The sequence below is a fragment of the Psittacula echo genome, assembly GCF_963264785.1.
Source record: "Psittacula echo genome assembly, chromosome: 13".
Classification (NCBI taxonomy): Eukaryota; Metazoa; Chordata; class Aves; order Psittaciformes; family Psittacidae; genus Psittacula; species Psittacula echo.
In genome coordinates, this window is record NC_137749.1 from 2,028,869 (window position 1) to 2,056,071 (window position 27,203).

The window sequence follows — 27,203 nt, forward strand, 5'->3', positions numbered from 1 at the left end:
TTAAGTGCACTTAAAAAGCAGCCTGCACAACGCGGGCTAGGGCATTGCTGGACAAAGTATGTATTCTTTAAAAGACTTGCCTGTAGATAAATTGGATTGAAGTGTGCTTTAGAGTCATGGTTAAAATAGAGGCTGTCATTTAAAGATTTAGGTAACCAGAAGAGGTACTCGATATTGTAGAACTTTATCTAAAACCAGAAAGCCATTATCTGAACTTTTCACTGCTATTGACCTACATTAAAAGTGAACTGTAATCGGCCACATTGTCTTCTGTTCATACACTGGTTTTCCTTTTGAAGTATCAACATTTTAGTCTTATCTTGTAAAGAGAAATGTATTTTAGGCTGTAGGAACTGTATTGCTGCTTAGACTTGAGCATAACTGTTCTGTGGCAGTGGTATAAGCTGTTTGGAATTACTGTATTCACTTATGACTTTAGCTTCTGGCGTTACAACATGCATGACTTGAACCTTGGGGTAACAATAACTTCTTTGGTTGCAATTTTGCTGACTTGTAAATGAATTGCAACGTGCTGCAGGCAATTCAGCCTCAATGCAGAATGCTCTGCTGAAATTCCCCAAGAGCATTGGTCTGCCAGCGGTGACTACGTTGTAAATACATGGTTGGTATCACTGACCACCTGACAAAAGCAATGGATATTTGTTCTTTTCTGGAAAACCTTTGCTAGCCTGGAGCTGTGCTTATCCAGAGGGAACTGGCCACTCACCTTTTTGGCTTGTCCGGCAGTAAGCAATATTGGGTGCTTGGATTCAAATCTTCTGCATCCAGGACTTGCAAACCTGTTTTAATTCTGATAAAGCTTCTAAATATCAATGAACTTGAGCTGCCAAAGCAAGGCGATGAGTGTGTTGGTAGGCTGGCTGGACCAATGACTTGGCCTCTTTACTCTCATGGATCCCTGGTTCTAGTTGATGTCAGTGTAAATTGCTTGACTGTAATGCTGAGAGTTACTAGATTAAATCCAGTTTTAAAAGCAGTATGTTTGGGTACTTGTAGTGGTGGACATTAAGGACTTATTGTGTGGGGTTGTCTTCTTTTCCTCAGGGCCTCCACGGATGTCTCCTAAGGCACAACGGCACCCTCGAGGTCACAGAGTCTCTACTGGTAGGGGTACAATTTCAAGTGGCTTAGAATTTGTATCTCATAATGCACCAGGGGAAGCATCTACTACTGCAGTGGCACGAGGCAGCCCTTCAGGTGGGACGTGGTCATCAGTTGTCAGTGGGGGTAGGTAAAGCTTGGCTTATTGCAGATGGCTTGCCAGGGGCACTCTAGAGTGTGAATGCTAAGCAGAATACTGCGTTTCTAGACAATTCAGGCTTTGAATAAACACTGGTCTGTTAACTTAGCTTGTTTAGATGATGTGGGACAAGGATGTTCCCAGGTAGCTTAGTAAACTAGTTGGCGAGTTGGTCCTTCAGGTGCAGTATTGACCTACTGGCAGAGAGGTTAAGTCAGATGCTGTATGAAAGGAAGGAAAAATGTGGGAATTGGTTGTTGAAAAAAGCAATTTTCGGGGAAGTTCTTGAAGGAGACTGGAGAGGTTCTGTGTTCCATTGCATCACTGAATTTGGTTAATGGCAGTGTTACTGAGTTGTGGTCTACAAATGGAGGAGGTGTTTGGATAGAGGAAGGCTGGTGTTAGAAGGATGATGAAATGATATCCAAGTTAAGTTGGATTTATTTTTCCTTTAAAAACTGGTCAGATTTTCAGTGGCCATTTTGTGTTTGTCTCAGTGCTGTAGTAGCAGAGGAATAGTCAGTGTCTCTTCTTCTTTTGTTCCATTAACGTGTTTCTTAAATACTTCATGACACAGGCACTAGTCTCAAGCTTTTGTAGTTGAGGCCATGTTCTAGTGAGTTGTCAGCAGCTGGGCACTCTCTTTGAATTGAAGGGCAAGTGAGCAGCAGTTTGAAGTTTGGTACATGTCAACAGTGCTAGAGTTCTAGGGCAGGGTAGTGGAAATGCATGTTTCAGCGAGAAGGGAGGAAGTAGACCCCCTCAGGCCTGTTGCCTTGTGGAAAAGATTTAACCTCTTCTGTTACGGCATTATGTCTGATTCATCTTCCCTCCCCATTTTATATGTTATTAACATGCAAGTAGGATTGTTAAAACAACTCTCTTTCTCCTCGCTCACTTGAAGTTAGTATGTGATGTAAAGCACATAACTAGCCACGATGGGATGAGCAGGAGGTACAACTTACCACAAAGAATATACAGCTTCCCTTGCTGCTTTAACACGGGGGCAAAACCATACATCAAACCGTCTTCTTTCAATAGGATATTGTTTTCCTTCCAGCTGGCAAACCTCCAAAAGAGGACGCTGTAAAATGGATGTGGTTTTATTCAGCCCTTTTAAAAACGTTTTACAGCTGTTTGTGTGGAGACCTGACCACCTTTTCTGTGTTAATGTGAGCTGTTGTAGTTGTACTGCTTGGAGGCTGGGCAGAGTATTGCAGTTTCATGGTGGCACTACAGGGCAGTGATATGCATTAGGGGACAGCCTGCAGAATAATTGCACCACTTATCTGAAATGCTGCATTGTAAGGAACTAGGAGATGTACCTGAAAGGTAAACAGGTTTTCAATTACTATATAACGCTCCACTAAGTATTTTAAAGCATGTCGTTAGTGATTTATAAATAAGCAAACTGCTGAGCAGATGAGGAAACTTAATCCTATAACTGTTTTTTCCCTGTTTGTTTCTAGTTCCGAGATTATCCCCTAAAACACACAGGCCTAGGTCTCCAAGGCAGAGCAGCACTCCCATGGGACCAGCTCTGCCTTCTCCTCAGCCTGGAACTATTCCCACTGAATCTGTTGCCATGCCTGTTCCAGCTGCCTCTCCTACACCTGCCAGCCCTGCATCCAACAGAGCAGTTACCCCTTCCAGTGAAGGTAAGTTACCCTTGCTGCTTGCAAATGCTCGTGTTCCTTAATCCCTGACAAAGAACATGCCTCTGCAAGAGCAGAGCTGCTTCCTAAATGATGGGAAAACTTCTGATGCCTTTAATTTCACTGTGTAGCAAGTTCCGCTTTTGTCATGATGCTAGCTTTAAACTAAGGTTGGAGAAAAGCTTTTTGGTAAGTCTATACGCTTGATTTCTTTTGCTCTTTAAGGAATATGGGCTTATAGGTGTTTGACTTGAATTGAGGATTGTATTTTTCCTTCAAACTGAGTTCTGGCTGTTTAAAGAAACATGGGATGCTGGTTTCAAGGAATATTCTGAGCATAGCAAAAGGAAGGGGAATAATCCAAACAGTCAAGAGCACAGTCAGATGTCTGAGAACTCTAGTCATTTTAGCACTGTCTAATGGACTAGTGAAAATAGTCTGCTCTCAGTTTATAATTCATTTCCCGGCCTAGTTAAGGCTCTGTGTATGATGCGAGGGATGTGTTTGACAGGGACTTCTTCGGCTTAAAGGCAGTAGAGTGGGAAGGAGGGAGGATAACCCTCCAGACCCTAACGTTTTCTTTTGTAAGCTAAGTATGGTTGAATCTCAGTTGTGTTTCTGTCTTGCTGTCTCTCTTTGGTTAGTTTGAGTTGTGTGTAAGTAAATAACTTTGGTAATTTCTTTCCTAGCTAAAGATACTAGGCTTCAAGACCAGAGGCAAAATTCAGCAACTGGAAACAAGGAGAATATAAAGCCAAGTGAGACTTCTCCTAGTTTTCCTAAACCTGAAAACAAAGGTTTGTATCAAGCTTTCAGCTCTACTTGTGTAATACAGGAATTCCACGCACTAAACCTGCTGTACTGACTGCTTTAGTTAGCATTTTGAGGAAGACTTGGAGGCAGTCTGACTGGGGTGTTCTACAGTGAAAACTTGATCATGCAGGTGTGAAGTGGCAGGCCTGCAATTTTACATGTTGTTCTTGACTCATTTTACCAAGACAGAGTATAGAGATGCTCATGTCGATGGTGGGATTTCTTTTCCCGTGGTTATTCTTTTTCCTGCTCACAAAGCTGGTTTTTAGCTGTCTGGACTAAATGAGTGTTTCTGCTTAGAGCTGTGCTCACAATACTCCTGAGCATTATGGTCAGCATAGGTTTTGTAACTCTGCTTCTTCCTATTATGCCTTAAATTTGGCTCTCTCTTGCAGCATCATTTGTTCATTCAGTTCTCCAAAACATGTTTTCATGCTGGAATTAGAATCATAAAATCATTTAGGTTGAAAAAGACCTTTAAGATCAAGTCGAGCTGTAAACGTGACCTTGATCAGCGTTTCACCTTTACTTGCTATGCTCTGAAATGCTGGTCTGTTATGTTCTGAGGGTTTTGCTGCACGCTGCTCTGTGTTCAGCTGAGTTCTGCAGTCCCTGCACCTCAGGGCTTCTGTCTTGGTGCAACGCATTAGAACTACAGATATACCAGTTATGTAATGCTGTGGTTTCAGCAGTGTATTTTTGTGTGCTCATACACGTAGTTCATGGAATTACACCAAGTTACAGATTAAATGATAACACTCTTTCATTTTTAGATGTGAAACATTTTTGCAAACTTGATAACATGTACGTATTGTGTATCAGTCTTAGAAATGCTTGGACAATGTTGGTCTTGTATTTGGCAGGTGTATCTCCAATTGTTTCAGAACATAGAAAACAGATTGATGATTTAAAGAAATTTAAGAATGACTTTAGGGTAAGTTTCTCTGTGTGTTAACTTAACGGTGTTAACTCATGTGCATCCAGACTGTTTTAATGAACTGAATAAACTGCGTGTGTTAACAGGAGAACAAGTCCTCACCGCTTGTGCTTCATTTATGAAAATAGAAGAATTCATGCTAGATATTATAAAATCAATGCTGACTCTTGCTAGTAGAATTGCCTAATACACATGAATGTGCATATCGACTGTACACTGAAAATAGTACTTGAAGCCTGTTTGATTATTAGGTACAAATAATTATCACGTTTAAACTTCGTATGGAAGAGCTGTTTGAAAATCAAGTAAAGGGATTTGCTGAGGCAAATTGAAGGTGGTTATATCGGTTTATTAAATCGGGTTGGCTTTTCAGGTGTTACTGTTAAATCACACGGGGATGAGTCCAGAGGGTTGTCTTAAGCTTTCCTGTCACATCCTAATCAGCATATAGGTCATTTGAGTAGCTGAATAGCTTCTTTCACAGTGTAGGCTTAGCACGTCATCCTGGTTCGTAGATTTCTTTTCTAGTAGAAATGGAAATGTATGCTTTAAAAGGTCATTTCCAGATGATCGAGGCCTGTGGGACTCTGGTTTACTCTGTGTATGTGATAGCGTTAGGTTTGTCTCTCCCTAGTTCTGCATGTCAGTTTACTGAATATATTCCTTGGGGTTTTTTCTTTTCAGTTACAGTCAAGTTCCTCTTCAGATGCAGTGGATCAGCTGCTAAACAAAACCCGAGAAGGTGAAAAATCAAGAGATGTAGTTAAAGAAAAGACAGAATCAACCCCTAAAGAATCTATCATAGAAACTGGCAGTAATACTAACTCTAATGGTGGCAGTAGCAAACCTAATAGTCCAAGTATTTCTCCTTCAATAAGTAATAGTTCTGAACAAAAGCGAGGGCCTGAGGTAACTTCACAAGGTGTACAGACATCTGGGCCTGGAAGTAAACAAGATAAAGAGGATAAAGAGGAGAAGAAGGATACTTCTGAGTGAGTAATTATGCCTTTTAGAATAAGCACATCTGTTATTAGCATTTAGCCATTTGTGGATAAAGCTGTGATGAATGTGTAATATCTTACTGTTTATATACTGATACCAGTACTCTCTGTTACACAGAGAGAACAGGTGAAGTGACTGCTAAAAGTCATCTGATGAGTCAGTGGCAGAGCCGCATGTAGAACTGTTTTGATGCCTAATTCATATCTAAATGCTTATTTAACTGTTTTCCTGGCTCATGTGAACTGTAGTATCAACAGCAGGAAAGCTTTCTTACGGATAAGTATAGTAAGAGTACTGTCACCAAGGATGGCTTTTTGCATGCCATGTGTTGCTTGAGTTCTCAGAAATCTGACTCTCAGATGGAAATGAGGTTTTTAATCTTTAGATTTTTAATCATTAGGGAGTTTTACAGATGTGCTTATAAAAGAATAATGCTGAATGTCATTTTTTTGTTATGTTTAGGCAAGTTAGAAAATCAACACTTAATCCTAATGCAAAAGAGTTCAACCCTCGATCTTTTGCTCAAGTAAGTTACTTGATACTGCTAAACATTGCTTTTGAGTAGATCTTTCTGAGTAAAACTTGTACTTGGAGGATAATCAAAGTAATCATATGCCTTGTTGAACTCTGTTTGTAGCCGAAACCTTCTACTACACCAACCTCCCCTCGTCCACAAGCTCAACCTAGCCCCTCCATGGTGGGTCATCAGCAGCCAACCCCAGTGTACACTCAGCCTGTTTGTTTTGCACCAAATATGATGTACCCGGTTCCAGTGAGTCCAGGCGTGCAGGTAAAATGCAAACTTACACTTCTCAGATGGGTGTCAGCAAGTTGAGGACACTTAGGAGATCTAAGTTAAAACAGGGAGATGGTACAGCTTATAATACTCTTGTAAATATGGACGCAGTTGCACTGTTGTTAAGTTTTAGCTAGACTTCCCATCCTCCAAACTCTCTTAAATTTTGAGCCACTTTTTCTTCCAGCTGCGTCCCCCTGGTTTCTGGTCATTGTAGGGATTACTAAAATGACAAATCTAACTGTTATAAAGCTGACTGATTTAGTACATTGAAGCAGCAGTAGTAGCATGACTTAACTGGTCCTTGCAAACCGTATGGCCTTAGTTGTTTGTACATGCAGATTAATCACGGTGAGCCAAGAAAATATCTTATGTTAGACAGAGTTCACTAAACCATGTAACAGAGTAAAACACATCAAAGCTGAGTGGGGCCCCCACCCTGACACACATTCACCTTTTAAAGGAATATCACAGCTTCACCTCCTTCTGTTTCAGCCTTTGTATCCAATTCCCATGACGCCCATGCCAGTGAACCAAGCCAAGACATATAGAGCAGGTAAAGGTGAGAATAATACTGCCTGTTTGGTTCTTAGTCTGCATGCAGCATGAATACATTACAGGTGTTTGTGTGTTTTCTAATCTGTGTTAATTTGGTTTCAATTGCTATTTTAAATGCTATTTTTAATAAAGAGAAGTAAGTGGAAATTCTAGACAAACTAATTCAGCCAAAACATGCTAAGTTTGAGTAATGGGGAGTTGCTTGGTTTGGAATCTGGTCTGTCAAACAGGAAAATGTCTCTCTTACGTGGAATATTAGGGTAAGCTGATCATTTCCTGTATTTCATAAACATTATGGGTTTGTTTAAAAGGAATCTTTCTGCACCAGTATTCTCCACTGATTTACAGCAGAGCCCTCAGCAGTGCTTTAGTAGAGGGGATTGTTGTTGTCAACAAGCAAAATCACTGTTTCTTCAGAAAGAGTTCATACTTCAGAGTATAGAGAGAAATTCAGAGTAAGAGAGAAATGCTTCAGAAGGAGTATGTGATGCTGCTCTTCTGGAAGGAGCTTACTGCTGGTTCCAGTTCGTTCCTTTGCATTCCTTCTGCAACACTAACTGAACAGCTGGACTAACAATACCATGGTTTTTAAGAAGTGACACCTGTGGCTGTGGAGGGGAGAACATGTGTGGTGAGATGCACTCTCTTCTGGGCAGTGCAGTGAAGGAGCAGAAAAATGCTGGTCTTGTTTTGATAGTCGTGTTTCACATAATGCTCTGATTCTACACAGTGCATGCTTTCTTGCAGTTTTATACAGTGGGTTGTGATGATAGGTTCCAGTGCTGCAGCTCCAGTCACTGGAGGAGGAAATTGTTTAAAAGAGCAGTTCTGCTGTGTGGAAATAAACAAGTAGCCTTTATGAATGGAGGGAAGACAAAACCCCACAATGTATTTCTGTTTTAAACCACACTAACTTCACTGTGGTCTGACCCAGGAAATCTTCTGGTTGGTGACACTGATTGTTTTAATCAGAGATATGTTGCTGGGTACCCACTTGCTGCATGAGGCTGCTCTCCTGTTCTGAATTCCTTTTTCAAGTTCCATTATTTTTGGATATCCATCCTGTGTACAGCATAGTCCTGACGGAGCTGCATGGGTTGAAGGTCAGGGCCTTTACGCTGTTCCAGTTGCATCCTGTATTTACTCTTCTCTGTTGTTGATTTTCAGTATAAATACAATCATCACTGAGTGAACTTACTGACATCTTCAACATTTCCCTCTTTGCCTCTCTCTAAGGGCTCTGTCTACATTGCACACTGCAGTGGAGTTCACAGGTGCTTGGGTTAGCATAGTTATTAGTTGCAGTCTCACTGCAGCAAGCTGGAGCTCACCTTGAACTCTCATGCCCTGTTGCTTAGTAGACTGAATTACTTTGTTCTCAGTGCCTGGCTGCTGTGGTTTGGTTGATTGTCTTACCAGGATAGCTCAGGTGGTCCCACACTACAGCGCTCTGCTCTCTTAATCTTTCTTTCCTCTAATTATTCCTACTCCTTTTCTTCTTATAGGTTGATTTGTCCCCTTCAGTGTTGACTGTGACCTAAAAGTTGCTTTCTGCTATCCTGAGGGGTAGCACAGAGCTTAAAAGATGTGAATAGCTCAGATTGTGGCTGTGTGGAGACCTTTATTCTGCTCTCCTCAGCCATAAGCACAAGTAATTTTAACAGACTCAGATTTCCAGTTGGTGGAACAGTTGCTGAGTAGTTCCCATAGAGGGTGAATTAAGCCTTTTGAAGGGGGCAGGATCAAATTTGAATAACGTAGGTATGCCGATATAACCTTTCTCTTCTCTACTTATTCTTGACAGTCCTTCTCTCCCTCCACCTTTGTTCCTTCCTTCACAAAAAGAGCAGGCCTGGGTTTGTGGCTGTATACACAGCTCAAAGGCAGTGATTAAAATCAGATGTTTGGAGGAACTCCTTTTCATGCTGTTCCTTTTTCATAGAGCTCTAATATGTGGGTAAAGCTGATGGGTGAGGGTGTTCCACTTGGTCACAGCAACATTGTAATGTAAAACCTTTCAGGAAGATGGTCATTCTTTGTCCTGTGTTTCTAATGTGAGCCACTCTTTGCTTTGTAGTACCAAATATGCCACAGCAACGGCAAGACCAACATCATCAGAGCACCATGATGCATCCTGCCTCAGCAGCAGGCCCTCCAATTGTAGCTACGCCACCTGCTTATTCAACACAATATGTTGCATATAGTCCCCAACAGTTTCCTAATCAGCCTCTTGTGCAGCATGTGCCACACTACCAATCTCAGGTAAGAGTCCTTTCGCTCTATGTGATAAGTCAAACCAGAAGTAATTAAATGGCTCAGTCCTAAGTTGTCTTCAGTCATAAGAAGTCACTTAAAACAGTTTCTGTGTTCTGATGGTGTCATAGTGTGCTTCAAAGCCTGTAACAGACTGTAAGGTCAGTTTAGAAGTTGGCATTTATTATTGATCCTACCTTTTTAGCTCTTCGAAGAATTCTTTGCAGGTCAAGGCCAGGACAGCTCCTAGTTAGGTGTAAAAATAAACTATTTGGTGTGCTGCTCTTACTTCAAAAGCTTTGGAATAGACATAATTGGATAAATACAGAATTGCATGCGTAAGTTTACTACATAATTCAAGTCAGCTATGCCAGTGGGTTTTGGTGCTTTCTAGCCCACTGCAGAAATACCCTTTAATTTTTAGGAACAACTGGGATAATGGTGCTAGTATGAAATCTGTAGTTTGCTCTGTATTTTAGTGAGGCTAAGCTATTGCTATTACTAAGTACATAACTGTTTAGATGACAGTAGTTTCTTTGTAATAGCCCTCTAATTAACTGTTTTCTTTTTTCTCTTGACTGCAGCATCCTCATGTTTATAGCCCTGTAATACAGGGCAACGCTAGAATGATGGCACCACCAACACACGCACAGCCTGGTTTAGTATCTTCTTCTGCAACACAGTATGGTGCGCATGAACAGACGCATGCTATGTATGGTAGGAAACGTTTTGTGTTATATGTAACTTTTTAAGTTCTTAACGTTGTGCAGGGATGTATTTAATCTCAAGCTTCAAACATGGGTATCATTCAGATTACACCAGTAGATGTGGTTTATATGTCATAAGATGATGAGCAGAGAGCATTGAAAACTGAGCCACCGGGTTAAAATGAAAACTCAAGTATGCTGATTTCAGTAGGATGCCAGTGACCAAGATGAAATTTCAACCTGGGAGCTGCTAAAGAATATCTGCCGAAAGAAGTTTGTTCAAGTTCCCTTGATGCTCTTGACACAACATCCCTTGATTGTTTCTTGATTATAATTAGGACTTGTTTTATTGCAAGGCTATGACCTCAGTTTCAAAACTTGACTTTAGTTCTGACAACTAGTGAAATGCTGTCCTTATACTACTAGCATTATTAACAGTATGAACACTGCTGTTTAAGCAAAATAAAACGTGTGTTGCTTACCTTTCTTTTTTTGGTAAGTCAAGAATATATGAAACAGCTCATGTATTGCTCTGACTTTGACAGTTACTCTCCAGCATTATCAGATGGGCGTATTTCACATACAGTGAAGTGCTGAAAATGTGGGTTACCTTGTTAAAGAGTAAAATGTGAAAGAACTTCTAAAGCATTATAAATGTATGATAAATCAATGCCCAATTTGGAGGAAAAAACCTCACTGCAAAAATGCGATTGAAAGAGGTAGAATCAAGGTTGCTAGAAGGCTTGGAAATTGTCATAAAATGTCAAACCAGCAGATGGTCTCTTGAAAACATGGCATTTCAATACTTGTTATAGCATCTGAAGAAGCCTTTTATTGGGTCACGTATATTATTGACTTAGATTCTAATAAAAGATTTTCTGTACCTTTAGACATCTTTGTATGTGTTCCAGTGCTTAGTTTTACACTGCTGCTTAATGGAAGTCCATGATGTGTCATGAAAACTGACAAAGGCTGAGAATCTGAAGTTTAGTGTGGAATTAATTCTGATTTTAAAAAGTCTGTGTCTTGCCCATCTGAAAACATCCTGTCAGATCTCGGCAGTGGGATGGTGATAGAGCTGAGAAGCAAAACTAAGAGAGAGAAACCTTTTCTGACACTTGGAGGAAGAACATTTCAGCTCATTTGCGCTGAAGCTGAAATGGAAGTTACTTGGTAGAGATTAAGTCTTTCTCTCACAGGTCCTTGCTAATTGTGTAACTTTGATCTTTTCTACTCTTGTGCTTGAGGTGTCCATGTAAACAGATCTTCTTTTTCATTAGATTAAATAGAGTGAACGATCAAAGGCTTTCAGACCTTTATTGGTGAAAACGCTCCTCTCAAACCCTAATGAAAATAAAAACCAAACATGAGATAATCCGAGATATGATTCAGAATGGTTGCATGTGACTTCCTAGCAATTTCTCATTGTGCACCATCCTTTTCTTCTGTAACCAGTGGGTTCTACATCATTGAAGTACAAGCCCATTCCCTTGGTTGGCTTTGATCTGTAGATGTCTGTACAGTTTTATCACTGATACTCTAATTTGCAACTGTTAGATCTCATTTCTGTGTTGGTTTTGCAGCTTGTCTGTTGTAGGTATGTGACTACCTACCAGTGCAAACAACTAAGTTGGGTCAAACTTGAATTCTTTGGTATTTTCTGCCATGTAATTAAATACTACGTTTCCAAGAGCACCTCATTTAACAGAAGTTGCATGTCCTCCTGTGTTCTTTCAAGTAGCTACTTGGTGACTCTTCTGAATGTTCTCCAACCTTCCCAGTAAATGATCAAGTGCTTGAAATTCTTGTTATTGAAATTGTTCAACTCAGCTGGATCATGAACTCCATATGAGACACTTTTAAGAGTATGGTCTTGCCATGTGCAGATGTATTTATTGCCTAGTGAACATGAATTGGCTCAAATGTGCCCTTAACCTACAAGGTTTACGGTTAGCTACACATGAGTTGACTTCTGATGTAGTGCAGCACTGTCTCAATTCAGCCTTTTGCAAGTCTTCCATGTGCTGAGTGCTTGAAGACCTTGCCTAGATGGATTATGTTTCCTCCACATTGTCCATCTGTAACAGATACACTTCAGCTTCCATTTATCGATATGTGAACTCTTGGGGAAAGCATAGGAATGCCCGAGGTGATAAATATAAGCTGCTTGGGGAGTACCTTGCTAATGGAACAACGTGCTGGAATCGTTCACATCTGATTGAGTGACTGTAAGAACGTATCCATAACTCAATGTTCTGTATTTTGGGAATCTTAAGTTTACCCACAGTATGTTTGACCTCAGAATACCAATGCACTTTGATTCTGGTCCTCTTCTAAACCTAATCTGAAAGATCAGAATAACAACTTCCTGAGAAGCAACAACCACTGCTTTTGATTTCTGGAGCACTTGCTTCGACAAGGTCTCAGATTTCCTTTTGGCTCTTTAAAATTGCTGTTTGATTTTAAAAATATGTGTCTTGTTATTTATGTTTAAATTCATTTTTGCCCCCATTGATACCAGGATTCAGTGGGCTATAACTGCCCCTTTATCCTTCGAGGTACTAGTGCTTGCTTTGAGATGATTCTTGGAACGTTCCCTTTTTTTCCTGCATATGTGATAGAAGCTGTCTGCAAGGACATTACTGAGACCTGGGGGTTGGGGGGCACTGCTTATGGAGCGTTCTTAAAGGTGTGAAATGTTTTCTGGTGAGACCTGAAACTCCATCTCCACTCATGGTTTGGGACAAGTTGCAAGTCTGTGGCAAGCAGTTACAGCCTGCCAGCGAAGAGAAGTGCCTGTTGATCCATTGAGTGAACTGCCCTCACTGCCAGAGTTTGGGGTTTGTTTTCCTTCCTGTCCTGGCAAGAGCTAGCTGAATCCAGAACATGTACTGTGACCTACACCTGTTGATAAGCACCCTTCCACTTTAAAGAAAAAGTATTTTTTGTCTTATGCTGTTTAATGGGATATTTCTGCACTTCTGGGATTTCCTTGCCAATCGTTACAGTGTCCTGCTTCTGTCTGACAACCCACTGTTGACAAGAGCTCAAGAGAAGCAGAGAAGCGTGGTCACCAGTAGACCCACCTAAACCTATGATGGAGGAGTATATAAACCATTGGGTTTTTCCCCTCAAAACACAATTGGGAAGGACAATATTCAAGCAACTATCTTCCCATCTACCAGCCAGGTGCTAAACACGTCTAATTACACACTTCAGCTTGTAACTTCTGGAGACGTGAGCCACTTAGATGTCCTTACCAAGGAGAGCTTGAAACGCAGGCACTGCTGAAGCAGAGCAGTACACACACCTTTACCAGCCATACTCACATACCTGGCCATGGAGTTGTTGTTCTCACCCTACCTAACTGCACGTTGGTTTCAGAATGTATTGTCTGTCTCAGAAGTGTTGGCTCTGTGTGATCTCCCTGATACCAATGTCCTTGGGCTGGAGTCTGCTGGCCATGGTTTGCAGTTTGACTGCTTGGTCTGTGTTGCACAAAGACCCAAACTTGTCTTGTGCTGTTAGGAGAAAATGTGGGTATCTCAGCAGAGGGTGGATATATTCATTCCTGTGACAATGCCTTGTGTTAGTTTTACCATGTAGCTGAATTGCCTGTGTTTTCAGATAACTGGAGTCCTCTGAAAAGCTTAACTTTTGTGTTTAAAACCAAACTTGGGTAAAACCAGACCTTGGTTTTATACAGATGCATTTCCTGTTTTTTGTGCTCTCATTCCTGTCCCCATTCTCCCTTCCCCTTTCCCCTTCTGCATATGTGTTACTGGTCTGGTGTTGTCTCTAACTTTTATCTGGTTTCTGTCTCAGCAGTAGAGTAAATTCTATTACCCTGATAGTACAATGGTGGATATAATATAAACCTCAGAGGATTCTCCAGGGACTAAGAGTGAACCAGTCACCAAAGGTGTCTTGGAGCTGTTAAGAATGACAGTGATCTAGCTGAAAAAGCAGGGGGCCAATTTCTGTTTTAGTGTGATGACATTTTAACCTTCTTATTACAGTGGACTGTAATAGACCATTAATTGACATAAAGTTGATTTTTGTGTGAATAAGAACTGAAGACCTCAGTGTCACAGTTAAGGAAGGCTTGCTTGAAACGTGTGTTGTTTCATCTCCACTCCTTTGTAAAACTAAATATCCACCTCTAATAGCACCTAAGTAAATAAAAATATCTGCATGGTTCTACAAGCTTAAAAAAGAAAACCTAAAGCATTGACACTGACCTTTCCAGAAGACGGGAAGTATGCACGTGGCAAGAGGCTAATTTACCTTTCTATTTCCCAAATTCAGCATGTCCCAAAATACCATACAGCAAGGAGACAGGCCCTTCTTTCTACTTTGCCAGTGAGTTGGGTTTTTTGTACTAATTTTGATTGTACAGAAAAAGCACTTTCTAAAGAACAGATGTTAAAGGAATGGGACGTGTTGAGGGAACAAGTTTCCTTGCACCAAACCAGTGTGTGGAAAACTCAGGAAGGTTCCTTTCAGTGGACAGGGGCGTGAAGCAGATTGGTAAAAGCACAGGAGGCTGATTTGTTGGCTTTTAAAATTGGTTTTGCATGTTGAATAATCTCTGACTTTACTACCCAGTCTTTTCATCCGCAGCCAGAAGTGAGCACTGCATGTGGATGGCCTTTCCGTAAAACGCGACTGAACTGCCTCACTCCCTTCCTTTCATGGCTCAAATGGGGTTTTTAAAACTTCACAAGTTATTCATCTTCCTAAAAGGAGAAGTATCTTGTGCCTCATCTCTTTAAAAAGCTGTGGCTCAAGTTCAGAGCCCCAGGGAGGAAATAACTTGAGTTGCAGCTGAGGTGAAGGGAGCTTTCTGTAGAGTTGCTTTGGAACCACTGAAGGAGAGCTGTGAGCAACGTACTTTATTGTAACAAGAGTGAGTAGATGAGGGCTCCTTGCATCAGATGCTTCCTCCTTGGCCGATGAACAGTATCTGTTACCTGGCTCCAGCACTCCTGCGTGGTGTTTCCTACATCAGTGTGAGCATTGGGAGAGGTGCTGATGTTCTCCACGCTCATGGTACACAACAGCTAATAACAGCCTTCAGTTAACGTACGTATACTGGGAAAGGCAGATTAACTAAAACCCACTGCCTTGTATTTTGGTGTTCATCGTGGTGCTTTGAGGAAGCTGGGGTTTAGGGGTGTATTTGCAGGATGAGCTGTTGCTGTCACCCAAAACGTGGGAAAGGAGGACTTGCAGTTTCAGGGTATTTTCGTGCTTACTCCTGTCCTGCAGTGAGGTTTGCTGCTCTGTGTGTCTGCAAGTCCACGCAGCCCATGCCAGGCACTCTTCTGGGGTTTTTGAGTTAAATCATGCAAGAGGGATGTGAGAAATACCACTTGTTCTCCAAAAATCTCTTCTGGAACAGACTTCCTGTGATTCTTGTACAGCCGTGGTTCTGCATGAACTGGTGTTGGAGGATGCTGACCTGTCCTGTTTTCATGCCTCTGGGTTTGGTGCACTGAAATAACTTTACTAAGCTCGTTCCTTTCATGAGTAATCTTTTAAGTGAAGTCCACTCTACCTGTGTAAAATGACTTCTTGAAATGTTTGTGTTATGAAAGAAACATTTGCTATTTCTTTGCTTCCTACCATTCAGGTCTTTTAAATGTAGTTATCCTCACCATCTTACTGGGTCTGGCGATAGTTTTGAAGTTTGTTCACTGGTCAGTTCTTGAAACTAGGCTCTTCAGTGCATCTTTGGATGATGACCAACGATGACCACCATTGGCACCATTGAAATGCCTACCAGGGAAAGCACAAAATTACAGGATACGGGGTTTTTTTTGCATCTACCCTCGTAGCTGGGAGTTCTGCTTGATTTCTGCTGCTCTGACCTCTTTTGATTTCAGCTCCTTCTGTGGGTTTGATGGCTGACTGCTCCTTGTTTGCCTCTCAGAGAAATGGGTTGCACTTTTGTAGAGTTGAATTCAGTAATTCAATCCATCTGATATTTTTGCTCACTTCATTACCCAATCACTTTTCTTCACCGTCTATCCCTGCCAGGTTGGTGCAGTTGAATATTTCATGGTAGGAAACAGCTTGATCAAAAAGATGCTGAAGTGAAGCAGATTATTAGCCCAGGGAGTATTTCAGGGGGAGAGGGAGCTTAAGGCAGAAAGGGTGAGAAAAACAGTGTATTTGTGCTGGAATGAGCTGAGGCTACTTGCAGCAAGGAGATACACAGAGCTGTTTTGTCCTTTCCTAGAGCTTTCTCAGCACTTTCTTGGATACTAGATGGCCATTTGGAAAATGTCCAGAGCACTAAGAATTGGGAGAAAATGTTGGATAATTGGTGATTTATTGTGTTTTTCTTCACCTCCTGTCTTACCTTGTTTGCTCTCTGATACGTGTAGTGAGCTGTTGTGATGAACAGGCAGAAATCCTCGACATGAGTCACAGTGAAAGTGCTTTAGTTACGGCTAAGCAGGTGAATTTCTCATGGCTGTTTTGCAGGACTTTCACAGGCTTGCCAGGCTCATAGAGTTCATTGGCTTGTCACGAACTATTAATTGCACTAGCTCAACACGGAAACTCTTTTACATCCCTGGAGTTGAAGTTTGAACCCTGCTTTTGAGCTAACAAAGATCCGTGCATGTATTTCAGACTTGCTGCCACTCGCCCCAGACCGTTCTTCATTTGTATGCAGTATCAGTACAGGATTTAGATAAGTGTCCAAGTAACAGTTTTTGAAAGGCACTTTTAATATTACTATTAAAACATGATTTGCAGCAGCATCTGAAGTAGTTTTAACCAAACTTGTAGAGTTTATTGGAGTAATTTTGTTCAGGAGAAAATGGGGGAGAGGAGAAGCTAAGCAAATAAAAATCCCTCAGTATAAAATACCTGGTATTTCCAGTGCGAAGCTATAGATAAAAGATGTTAAAAGGTTATGGAAGAGCTGCTTTCCAACAAAACCTTCGTCCTCCCCATGCTTCTGTAGCTATTCTTTAGGGTACTATTCCTAGGTTTAAGTGGTTTCTTAAGAGGGAAATTCTTCTTTGTGAAGTTTTATTGTCTAATGTATCTGTTTCAGAGTAACTCTGTTATTCTCTCGGCTATGAAGAGATGAAAGATGAATTACATGAATGGTTGAAGAGAGTACCGCATTATTTCAGTGGCTCTTAACAAGGAATGTGGCAGGATGTGGGAAGCCTTGAATATCTTACAACTTGGAATTAATTTTCATATACATTTTAAAGCCTCTTGGATGGAAGTTAATTTGTAGTCAGGCATGCCAGCGCTGCGGCTGAGGCAGTGGGATGAGAGCTGAGGAAGATCGCTGGTAGCAATGCCCTTTGGCAAGCAAGTCAATCCCTCTCTGCATTTATTCCTATTACTTTGAACAGAGATGATAACTTCTGGCCTTCTGCAGAGTGTGGATAATAACGAGGTTGAGAAATCGGCCTGCTCTAGGAAACCAAAAACTTCATACCGTAAAAATGATCGGAGTGTCCATTGATGATCTTCACACAGTCATTGTGAGGAGCAGTGTTCGAAAGAATGAAGCGTGGTGGGGATGCTGCTGCAAAATAAGTTTTAGTAGTGATATATATATATATATATATATATAAAAAGCCTTTTCTTGCATTTGAAAGCTTAACAAAGTGCTGTGGAAGAAAATATTGGTAGTTTTGACAATATGCATCGAAAACACTAAAGTGTTTTCAAAACCCTTCTCAGAGGTGCTCCTGGTGTATGAGTATGTACACTCGTGCTTAAGTACACTTACATGCTCATGCATAAGTATGTTACCATCACCTCCAGACTGTAGGAGGTTAGGGATACAAATATCTATGAAGTTCATCTGCATTAATAGCCTGAAACTGCAGTGCACATCACTGTTGGACCGTTTGCTCAGTGAAGACTTAATGGAGCTTTCAAGACAGCAGGGCGGGATTAAGTGAAATGTGGTAGGCAGTTATTTCCTGAAGGAGAGATTTTCATAATGGCCTGTACAGGGGAGAGAGATGTCAGTTAGGCAAAAAGATGCTGTCTGGATGTATTCTGGCAAGTTTGATGGTTAGAAGTAGCATTTGTATGCTTAATAGCAAGCCAGACTGGAGGAAAAGAAGTATTTGCACAGGGTAGTATTGTGTCAGGGCTGGTTAATGGAGCACAGTAGGGTTGCTGTCTTTTTGAGACTTGCTTTTGCTAAGCAGTATTGTGCTTTCAGATGCAGCTACATTTTGTCCATTTTCTCCACCCATCTTGTCTTTCATCCTTTCTATGCACTCAGGCAGTTGTGTGTATTCAGGAACTTGGAGGCCAGCACAGTGACACTCTTCAGGAGCTGCAGCAAGCGGTTCCTTGTGAAAGGGAGATAAACCACACCTCACTAGCTGTGAATACACCAGGCAGATGGCTGCAGCATAACTCAAGGTTTCTCCCTGTGCCCTGCTTTTCAGGTTGATTTACTAGGGGAAGGAAACACCACTAGAAAACCCATTGCTGCTAAAGGTATGCTGCAGACAGGCACTTCATTGGCTATCGAGTTCTCATCTAATACACAAGCCATTAAATAAGCTGCAACCCAGTAGTCAGCAGTAATTAAGTTCAGTCACAACTACAAAAAGAAAGAAAGAAGAGTTGCAGGAGCAGGTTGATAGTGTGCTTGGACTGTTTTGTCAGTAAAACCAGCCTCTGTCTTGGCAAGCTGTAACATTGGAGAGAGTAGCGTGCATTGTCATGTGCAGAAGTGTAGTTGCAAACTGGACTGGTTGTTGTGCAAGATCTGAAAACAATGAGGGGAATAGGCAGAGCATCTTCATTTCCTTAGGGCCTTGCTTTCTGGTGGCATGTTTTGTGTTTAAAGGAAGGCTTGCTATCAGTATGGCTTTTCATACTTAGATTCCCTCGAGAAAAAAACCCTAAACTACCTAATGTGGCCCATTTTGAAGCCGAACAGAGCAGGGCTCTTCAAGGAGGAACTTGTTGATGTTAGTTTGTTGTTGGAGACTGGTATGGCTGTAGCAACAGATGTGGGTTTACTGGTGTGAAAGTTCTGTGTTGTTATTCCTTTTTTAGATTTTTGTACTTTATTTGCTACCATTTCAAGGAATTAAGGATTTCATGGAATGTGGAGATCCAGACCAGGCTCTGTGATTGGCCTTGAGGGGAAAGGCAAGATACGTTATTGTAGTACAGGATACTGGCTTCAGCAAAACTTTGATGCTCAAGCAGCCTCAGTTTTCTCAGCTGTTCTGTATATACTGTGTGTCCCTATAGCTCTTTTACATGCAGTGCATAATACTTTACACTGACTGTACTGTGAGCAAGTTCCAGAAGAGTAGCATGGTGAGGTTAGCCAGGTATAAGGCCAAAGAATTTTTTGGATGGTGGAAATAAAAATGGCTTGTAAGACCTTTGAAAAGTCTGCTTCAGGAAAAACTAAATTGTATGAAAACGATGAATTTGTTATTTTAAACAAAACCAAAATGCTGCTTTGTTCTGTGTAGTATCTGTTACATTGTCAAACTAGGGAAGATGCACTGTCTAATTATGGTTATTTATAGACTTCCCTGCAAAACCAAACTACACAAAAGGTAAGAACTCAGCTATTTGCAAGATAAATACTTTTTATAGAAGGGGGAGGGAATATATTTACAGTATTTATAGTCTGAGCTGTAATGCAGCCTTCAAGTGCAGATGGTAACTTGATGAGGTGCATGTTGTGTATCTGTTGCTAAATGTTTTTCTCTTTCATCCTAGTTTCCACTGGCTCACTTGCTCAGCAGTATGCCCACCCTAATGCTACCCTGCATCCGCATCCTCCGCATCCTCAGCCTTCTGCCACACCAACTGGCCAGCAGCAAAGCCAACATGCTGGAAGCCACCCTGCTCCTAGCCCCGTGCAGGTAACAGAATTGAGGGAGTGAATGTTTTTGCATTGTATTTAACATGATCTGCTGGAAGGTATTGCATCTGATGCTTGGCATTGATATATTGATTTATTTGAGAGGAAAAATGGTAGGAAACAAGCTGCGCGTGACAGATCTAATGGGGGACTTGCGTAGATTCCCCTCTGTTTTCTGAAGGATGGAAGTAGGGCTGTATAATGTAATTTTTCCTTGCTTGCAGTGGCTGAGGACTCAAAGGTGATAGGCTTATAACATAGTTTCCTAGATAAACTAGCAGGGAAACTCATGGAAGTCCTTTTTCCTTAGTAAGGACTAATATTGTAGAGTCTAAGCATTCATTTCTCCCTGTTCACAGGGACTGAGGTATAGCTTGTTTCTGTGTTATGATTAAGGAGGGATCAAAGTTCTGTCAGAGCTTTAGTATGAGTGGAGTTACAATTGGAAACAGCAGATCAATGCTAAGAATTGTTTGATTGTATTTTGTCAAAGACAAGCAGCTGGAAACAAAATAGTCCTTGTGATAGTGCTGCATGCCTGAGTTACCTACTGGTAATAACTTCAGGCTGCTGAGTGCAAATGTGAAGTACATCCAGCTGCATGGTTGCAGGTTCTCCTTGGTTTTACCTGGCAGTGTAGGTTCCGTTTTCCAGGTTTGTACTTACGTGATTTCCTAGTGCGAGGAGGAAATGAGCCTGGTGGATTTGAGATGAGTTTCCTCATGTCCATAGATGTGGTGACCCTTTTGCCACTTTTGTGGGCGCTTTGCAAACCTTTCTTACTGTAGTTTACAGAACAGATGTGTCTCTCCTTTAGACCGTCAGCTAAACCGTCTTCTGTCTTTCTTTGCAGCATCATCAGCACCAGGCTGCTCAGGCACTCCACCTGGCAAACCCACAGCAGCAGTCGGCAATTTACCACGCAGGTCTAGCTCCAACCCCACCTTCCATGACGCCAGGCTCCAATACGCAGTCTCCACAAAATAGTTTTCCTACAGCACAACAAACAGTCTTCACCATTCATCCCTCCCATGTTCAACCTGCATATACCAATCCGCCACACATGGCCCATGTCCCCCAGGTAAACACAGTTTAACAACCTTCAAGACTAAATGTCTTAATGCCACAAAAGTTAGGACAGTCGGGCCTGCTGAAGTGATTTCCATTCTGTCACCTCTCAGCACAGACTACCTGTTGTGTTATTTAGGTTTTCTGTCTGTACATTGCCTTTTATTTAGAATTTTACAAGAGATTTGGACCTCAGCTTCCAACACCCAGTGCATCTACAACTGTAGTTTAATGAAGACATCTTAAGCTGGCACTGCTACTGAAAGAAATTGAGCTCTCTTCCCAGTTCTCGGCTCCCATCCTTGCCCTGCCCCACCATTCTGCTCACAGAACTGTTTGGCCATGCAGCAAACCAGAGTGGGGACATGATTCACCTGAAGTGTGCCTCCCCTGCCCCCATTTTAGGCTATTTCTCAGTCAGATCAGTTCACTACTCAGGTTCACTGCATGAGCACAGGAAGAGCTGGCATACAGAAAGGTTGGAGGTGAGAGCTTGAGCGGAGGAAGGCTGAATTGCTGCTTTTGGTGGCAGTTTTAGGCTCTGCATTGTAGTCAAAACATATGCAAGTACATCCAGTAAAGGATGTAACACAGGATTTCAAAGGAATAGCAAGGCACTGCAATGGGAGATAGGTGAGATTCAGTTCAGATGACTGCAAGACAATCCTTGCTGAGAGAGAAAACAGTGTGTGCCTCCGTGTGTGTATGTATGTGTGTGTGTGTGTGTATGTCTGTGTGTGGTTCTAAACGACCTGCTTAGGCAGAAGATCCCTGATATTTGTTGGGCAACCTAGTGACAGTCCTTGCTTCAGGATCAGAAACCCACTTCTCTTAACTGCTCTCTTGTGGTCAACTCACTGAAAAAAACCTGGATTTTGGGAAGGGAAGCACATGATTGATTAATAAAAAGCTCTGCTCAAAGCAGCCTTACAAAGATTTTCTTTGTATCTAAATCTCATGGATTTAGTGTGCTTTGTCAAGGAATGACACTTAATTGGGAATTTGCCTGCACAATTTCTTCTTCAGACCAAGTACTTGGTGTGTGGCTTATGCCTTCTCATACAGGTTAACAATAGTTTGGGATATCATGACTAACTGTAATTAGGGGGGTTAGTCTAATAGGTGTCCCGTCCCTTGCAGAATTCTGATCAAGTCTTTGCTTTGGTCCCTTCATTAAGCCAATGAACTATTAGTTATTTAGGAATTGTTTTACTGATGTTGAGGTTTCAGCTTTTTCATTCTGTTGGGCTTTTAATTTCTCTGCTTCTTTACTCTGGGAGGATGAGGAGAGGATGTCCACACTTGACTGCTCTTGCCGTGTCCTCCCAGGCTCTGGTTTCTGCCCAGGGACAAGGTTCTTGCTCTGCTCTGGTGTGATGACACTGGTGTGAATGCCTAGATTGTAGGAGCTTCTCGGGGTGCCCTGCATGCAACCCTTGAGAAGGGTCTTTGCTGCAGGCTCCTGGGTTAGTGGCATGTTCAGTGCTGTGCCTTGCAACATGAAACATGTTGGTTTCAAGGTCAGCTTAGAGGTACACATCACGGCCAGGCCCGTGCCTGCGCTATGGATGCGACCATTGCCTTCCTTTCTGTGTGCCAAGCACTTAATAAGCAAACCTTGCTGAAGGAAATCAGATGCAACTTTTAGTTTGTTCAGTCAGGATTTTTAGCAATGCCTGCTAAAAGGAATGCCTGCCTTCCCCTGGATTTTTGACTTGCGCAGTCTCTTCTGCTGTAGTTTTTGTAGGATGAAAACTACAATCTATCCTCCATGAGACTGACCCCAAACTAACTGCCTTTATCAAACAAAGTGGTTTCCTCGAACGTCTCTAGTGAAGGAACAACTACAGTTGTGTTAAGAAATTTTAGATGCATGTAATTATTCCATGGTGGGGAAACTAATCACTGGATTTAATAGTTCCTTAGCAGCCTCGGAACTTCCGAACACCATTCTGAACTACCATGTAGTAGGAATCTCAGTTAGGCTAACACAGGGGATCTGTTAAATGTCCCTTTAAGTGAACAGATGAATCTGGAGCTGTTAGATCTCTCACTTGAGAAACAGTACTTTAAAATTCATTAGAGGCCTGTCAGCTGCCAATTTGCAAAGCATTTTGAGCCACAGCAGAACATTTTCATCCAATGTGTGTATTGAATGCAGCTGCTATATGAATAGCTGCTTTACAACGATGGCTGCTATAATAGCATGTTTGTCAAAGTAAAAACGGTGCTGATCCTGAAAGGTATTTCTGTTTCACAGCCTTATCTTCTAAGCCTTTTTTAGAGCAAGAGTGAGATTTGAATTGCAGTTCCTGCCTTTAAAGGCTTCTTGAGTGCTACTAGTCCAGCGCAAGTCTGATAAAGAGTTTGAGGAATGTCTGTGATGAGTCAAGTAACCCTTTTTGTCTTGAAGAAATAAAATTGTAGCCACTACCCTGCTATCTGTCTTTACTGGCATGTGAAACTTGGGAGACTGCGATTCCTGCCCCGTGGTGCTCTGTTAATGGGATATGGTAGAAGGACAAAGCAAACCTTAGGTAATAAATGCTTCCCCCGCCCACCCCCAAGAGAAACCCACTGAGAGCTCTAAGAGTTCCTTAATGTTTTGTGCTTTTAAGAAACCAGTGTTTACTAGCTTTTTAAACCAAAAGACTGATGACCTCTAGAGTCATAGTCTGAGCTAGAGAAGCCAGCTGACAAGTTACAGAACTTGTTTGCCAGGAGGTGATCAGCCATCCTAAAGAGTAATCTCCTTTTTCCGCTGAGACTTAACTCTGCTTTAGATTACACAAGGACTTTTAACTGTGATGAGCTTAACTGGAAACAGAACAAAGCTGCCCTAACAGTATAAAGGGATTAAATCATCTTAGAACGACTGCTTCGATGAACGATAACGTGGGCACAGGTCACTGGAGAGAGTGGTTTCCAGGGCAGGGAGCCACCAAAGAATGTGGATTTGTGCAATGAGGAAGGGATGCCAGACTCCCAGCACGTGTGAAGTTCGTGTCTGTACCCGTCGCATTCTCTGCGTAGGAAGTGCTTTGATCCAGGTTACTAACAGAAACGTTTTGAAGATCTGTTGCTGAGGTTTTGTTTGTTTGGGTGTGTTTTGGTTTTGACCCCACTGTTTAATGCTGGCACTTTTCTCCCAGCGTTCACTGTCCAAATGGCTAAAATTAAGAATGTGACTCGGAGCCAGCAGTAAAGATTTAAGCCCTTTTTTTGTTGTTGTTTTGTTATTATTTTTTGTGTTAAGATCTCTGACTTAATCCCTGTCGCTAATCTAGTTAAAATGGAATAAATCTCCAGATTTACTGCTACAGCTGGAGAAAAACTTGACAGTCATGTGGCCAGGAGTGATGCCTCCTTGTGACCATTATACTAAAGAGCTCTTTGTTTCAGGCTCATGTACAGTCAGGAATGGTTCCTTCTCACCCAACTGCCCATGCTCCAATGATGCTAATGACGACACAGCCACCTGGTGGTCCCCAAGCCGCCATCGCTCAAAGTGCACTACAGCCCATTCCAGTCTCGACAACAACACATTTCCCCTATATGACGCACCCTTCAGGTGAGGAGTGTGTGCCCGGGAGACCTGCACCGTAACTGAGCCAGGTCGTGGTAGTGAAAAGAACTGTTAGAAACCAGATGTGGGGAAAAAGGAACAACAATAAAACCAACCTAAAGATGTCCTTGTAGAGTGCTGAAGGCAGACTTGCTGCTGCATTTGCATTTGTACGTTGCCAACCCAAATGTGAGCCTAGATAAGCGTTACAAGGTGTAGCTAATTGAGCAAAGACTTCTCTACTCCAGCTAGAGAGCAGCTAACTCTGCAGACGCTGTGGGATGAGTTCTTCCAGGTTTTGCCGTGGGGGATGGACTGTGTGTAGCCTGTTTATAATGCTCTGAGCTTTTATTAACTGAAAAGGGATCAGCCGTGAGGATATGAGTGAAAATGTTGCTTGGGGGTAGAGCTGTTAGACTGAATAAAGCGACAGCTGAAGTCTAACCTTTAATTCAGAGAAACGTTCTGCAGCTTTACTTCTTTGGGGAAGAGGAGGCGCTGAATGACTTCTTTCTGCTTTAAATTTAACCTTACCTTTAGGTTTCTTTCTTACTCATTTCCAAACAGCCTCTAAACTGTTGTAGCGAAGTAGTTACCTTGCTCTTGTTTCTTGGGGGATGTGTGAGCAGAACGAAGCTGCTGTCTGCGGGGTTAGGTAGGGAAACGAAACCATCCGAAGGACATCTTTGCTATGCAGGGTTTTGTTTGGTTCTCTAATGTAAGGCGAAAAGGAGAGCAAAAAAAGAAAGGACAAAGTTGAGCTCAGTCGTTGTCCTGTGACCACTTAATAGCAAACTGTTGTGTGGCTTGCCAATCTATTATTTACATTTGAACTTTTTTTTTACAGTACAAGCCCACCACCAACAGCAGTTGTAAGGCTCATCTGGAATAACTGAAAGGCTGGATACCTTTTGTAGGCCAAATACCCTCCTTCTACTGCTTCTGCCAACTGGAAGCACAGAAAACCTAGAATTTCATTTTATTTTGTTTAAAAAAAACCAGAACAAACCAAACCACCACAAAAAAAAAAAAAAAAAAAAACCACAAAAAAAAACCCACAAAAAGGAGATTGATTTCTTGTAACATCCACTAGGAATGCTAACAGTTCATCTTGCAGTGGGAGAGATTCGGACTGAGTAGAGGCATTTAGGAACTTGTGGGCTATTCCATAATTCCATGCACTGTATCTTGAGTCCTGCAAGTGCCCCAACTCTGCTTGCTGAAAACTGGAAGTTATTTATTTTTTAATGACCCTTCAAAGTTGCGAACTCATCAGCTAGCGAAAGAAGTAACAAGAGTGATTCTTGCTGCTATTGTCACTAAAAATCAAGACTCGGAGATCCCTTTTACTTCTCACTAAACTTGAAACAGGTTCAGTAAAAAAAAAGGAAAAAGAGACAAAAAAAAACCAAACCCACAACCCAGCACCCAACCCCCGAATTCTAATCGTCAAACTGATGAGTTATTATTTATAAATCACGTTTGATGAGAGGATCACTATCGTGAGACAGTGATGTAACTTTTAAGTTAAGAAAACTTTTACTTTGTAGATAATATAAAATAAAAACTTAAAAAAAAATTAAAAAATAAAAAAAGTTTTAAAAACTGACCTCGGTGTTTGCGCCTTGTGTTAGCACCGCTTTGTCTGAACGTCGTCTCCTGCTTTCCAGCCCAAAGGGAGCGAGTGGTTTATGTAGAATCATAGAAGAGTTAGGGTTGGAAAGGACCTTAAGCTCATCCAGTTCCAACCCCCCTGCCTTGGGCAGGGACACCTCACACTAAACCATGGCACCCAAGGCTCTGTCCAACCTGGCCTTAAACACTGCCAAGGATGGAGCATTCACAACCTCCCTGGGCAACCCATTCCAGTGCCTCAGCACCCTCACAGTAAAGAATTTCTTCCTTAGATCCAATCTAAACTTCCCCTGTTTCAGTTTGAACCCATCACCCCTTGTCCTGTCACTGCAGTCCCAAATGAAGAGTCCCTTCCCAGCATCCTTGTAGGCCCCCTTCAGATACTGGAAGCTGCTCTGAGGTCTCCACGCAGCTTCTCTTCTCCAGGCTGAACAGTCCCAACTTTCTCAGCCTGGCTCCATACGGGAGGTGCTCCAGCCCCTGAGCATCCTCGTGGCCTCCTCTGGACTTGCGTAGCATCAGGTAAGCTTGGCTGGGTGTTTCTCTTGTGTGTGTCCCCCACCATGACACCGTATCCCTTGCATTTGACTTGCAGGGTGATGGCAGGAACAAGGGGAGGGTTTGGAGGTTCTGTGCAGGTTTCTTGTACTGGGATGGAGTTCCTAAAGCCTCAGCCCCACACTGAAGATGTTGGAGGTGGGCCTTGAGGCTTAAGATGATAAAAGCTACACAGGTCAGTGTTACTGCTGGAGAAGGGAAGGAAGAAATTGGGGTAAGCATTCCATAGCAAACCGGCTGGTAAGGGTGGGGGAAAGGGTTGGAGCAAGGAGCTGATTATGACCTCCTTCAGTAATGCACAGAGTAACTACAGCTGCCTGCAAAGCGCTGCAGTCTTTCTCACTGTTGTGTGCAGGTCCATCCTATGTTGGCGAGCTGAAAGATAATGGAATCCCAGCCTGGTTTGTGTTGAAGGGACCTTAAAGCTCCTCCAGCTCCAACCCCTGCCACAGGCAGGGACCCCTTCCACTGGAGCAGCTTGCTCCAAGCCCCTGTGTCCAACC

The 27,203-nt window shown here is 42.1% G+C and overlaps 1 protein-coding gene across 6 annotated transcripts in view; it reads left to right on the forward strand.

Moving 5' to 3' along the window:
• ATXN2 (ataxin 2) overlaps nucleotides 1–26,116 on the forward strand; it is a 51,643-nt gene extending 25,527 nt beyond the window's left edge. The window contains exons 11-24 of one of the 6 annotated variants that reach the window (XM_080628674.1): nucleotides 1,066–1,248; nucleotides 2,731–2,919; nucleotides 3,606–3,713; nucleotides 4,593–4,663; nucleotides 5,351–5,658; nucleotides 6,131–6,194; nucleotides 6,306–6,458; nucleotides 6,960–7,026; nucleotides 9,100–9,284; nucleotides 9,860–9,992; nucleotides 19,730–19,875; nucleotides 20,728–20,955; nucleotides 24,345–24,513; nucleotides 25,355–26,116. In XM_080628674.1, coding sequence (XP_080484800.1) covers nucleotides 1,066–1,248; nucleotides 2,731–2,919; nucleotides 3,606–3,713; nucleotides 4,593–4,663; nucleotides 5,351–5,658; nucleotides 6,131–6,194; nucleotides 6,306–6,458; nucleotides 6,960–7,026; nucleotides 9,100–9,284; nucleotides 9,860–9,992; nucleotides 19,730–19,875; nucleotides 20,728–20,955; nucleotides 24,345–24,513; nucleotides 25,355–25,383 — 2,033 coding nt within the window. In that variant the 3' untranslated portion in view covers nucleotides 25,384–26,116. Of the gene's footprint in view, nucleotides 1–1,065; nucleotides 1,249–2,730; nucleotides 2,920–3,605; nucleotides 3,714–4,592; nucleotides 4,664–5,350; nucleotides 5,659–6,130; nucleotides 6,195–6,305; nucleotides 6,459–6,959; nucleotides 7,027–9,099; nucleotides 9,285–9,859; nucleotides 9,993–19,729; nucleotides 19,876–20,727; nucleotides 20,956–24,344 lie in introns of all 6 variants that reach the window. The other 5 variants (XM_080628676.1, XM_080628673.1, XM_080628675.1 and 2 more) reach the window with 5 other exon arrangements.
• The last annotated feature ends 1,087 nt before the right edge of the window (nucleotides 26,117–27,203 follow it).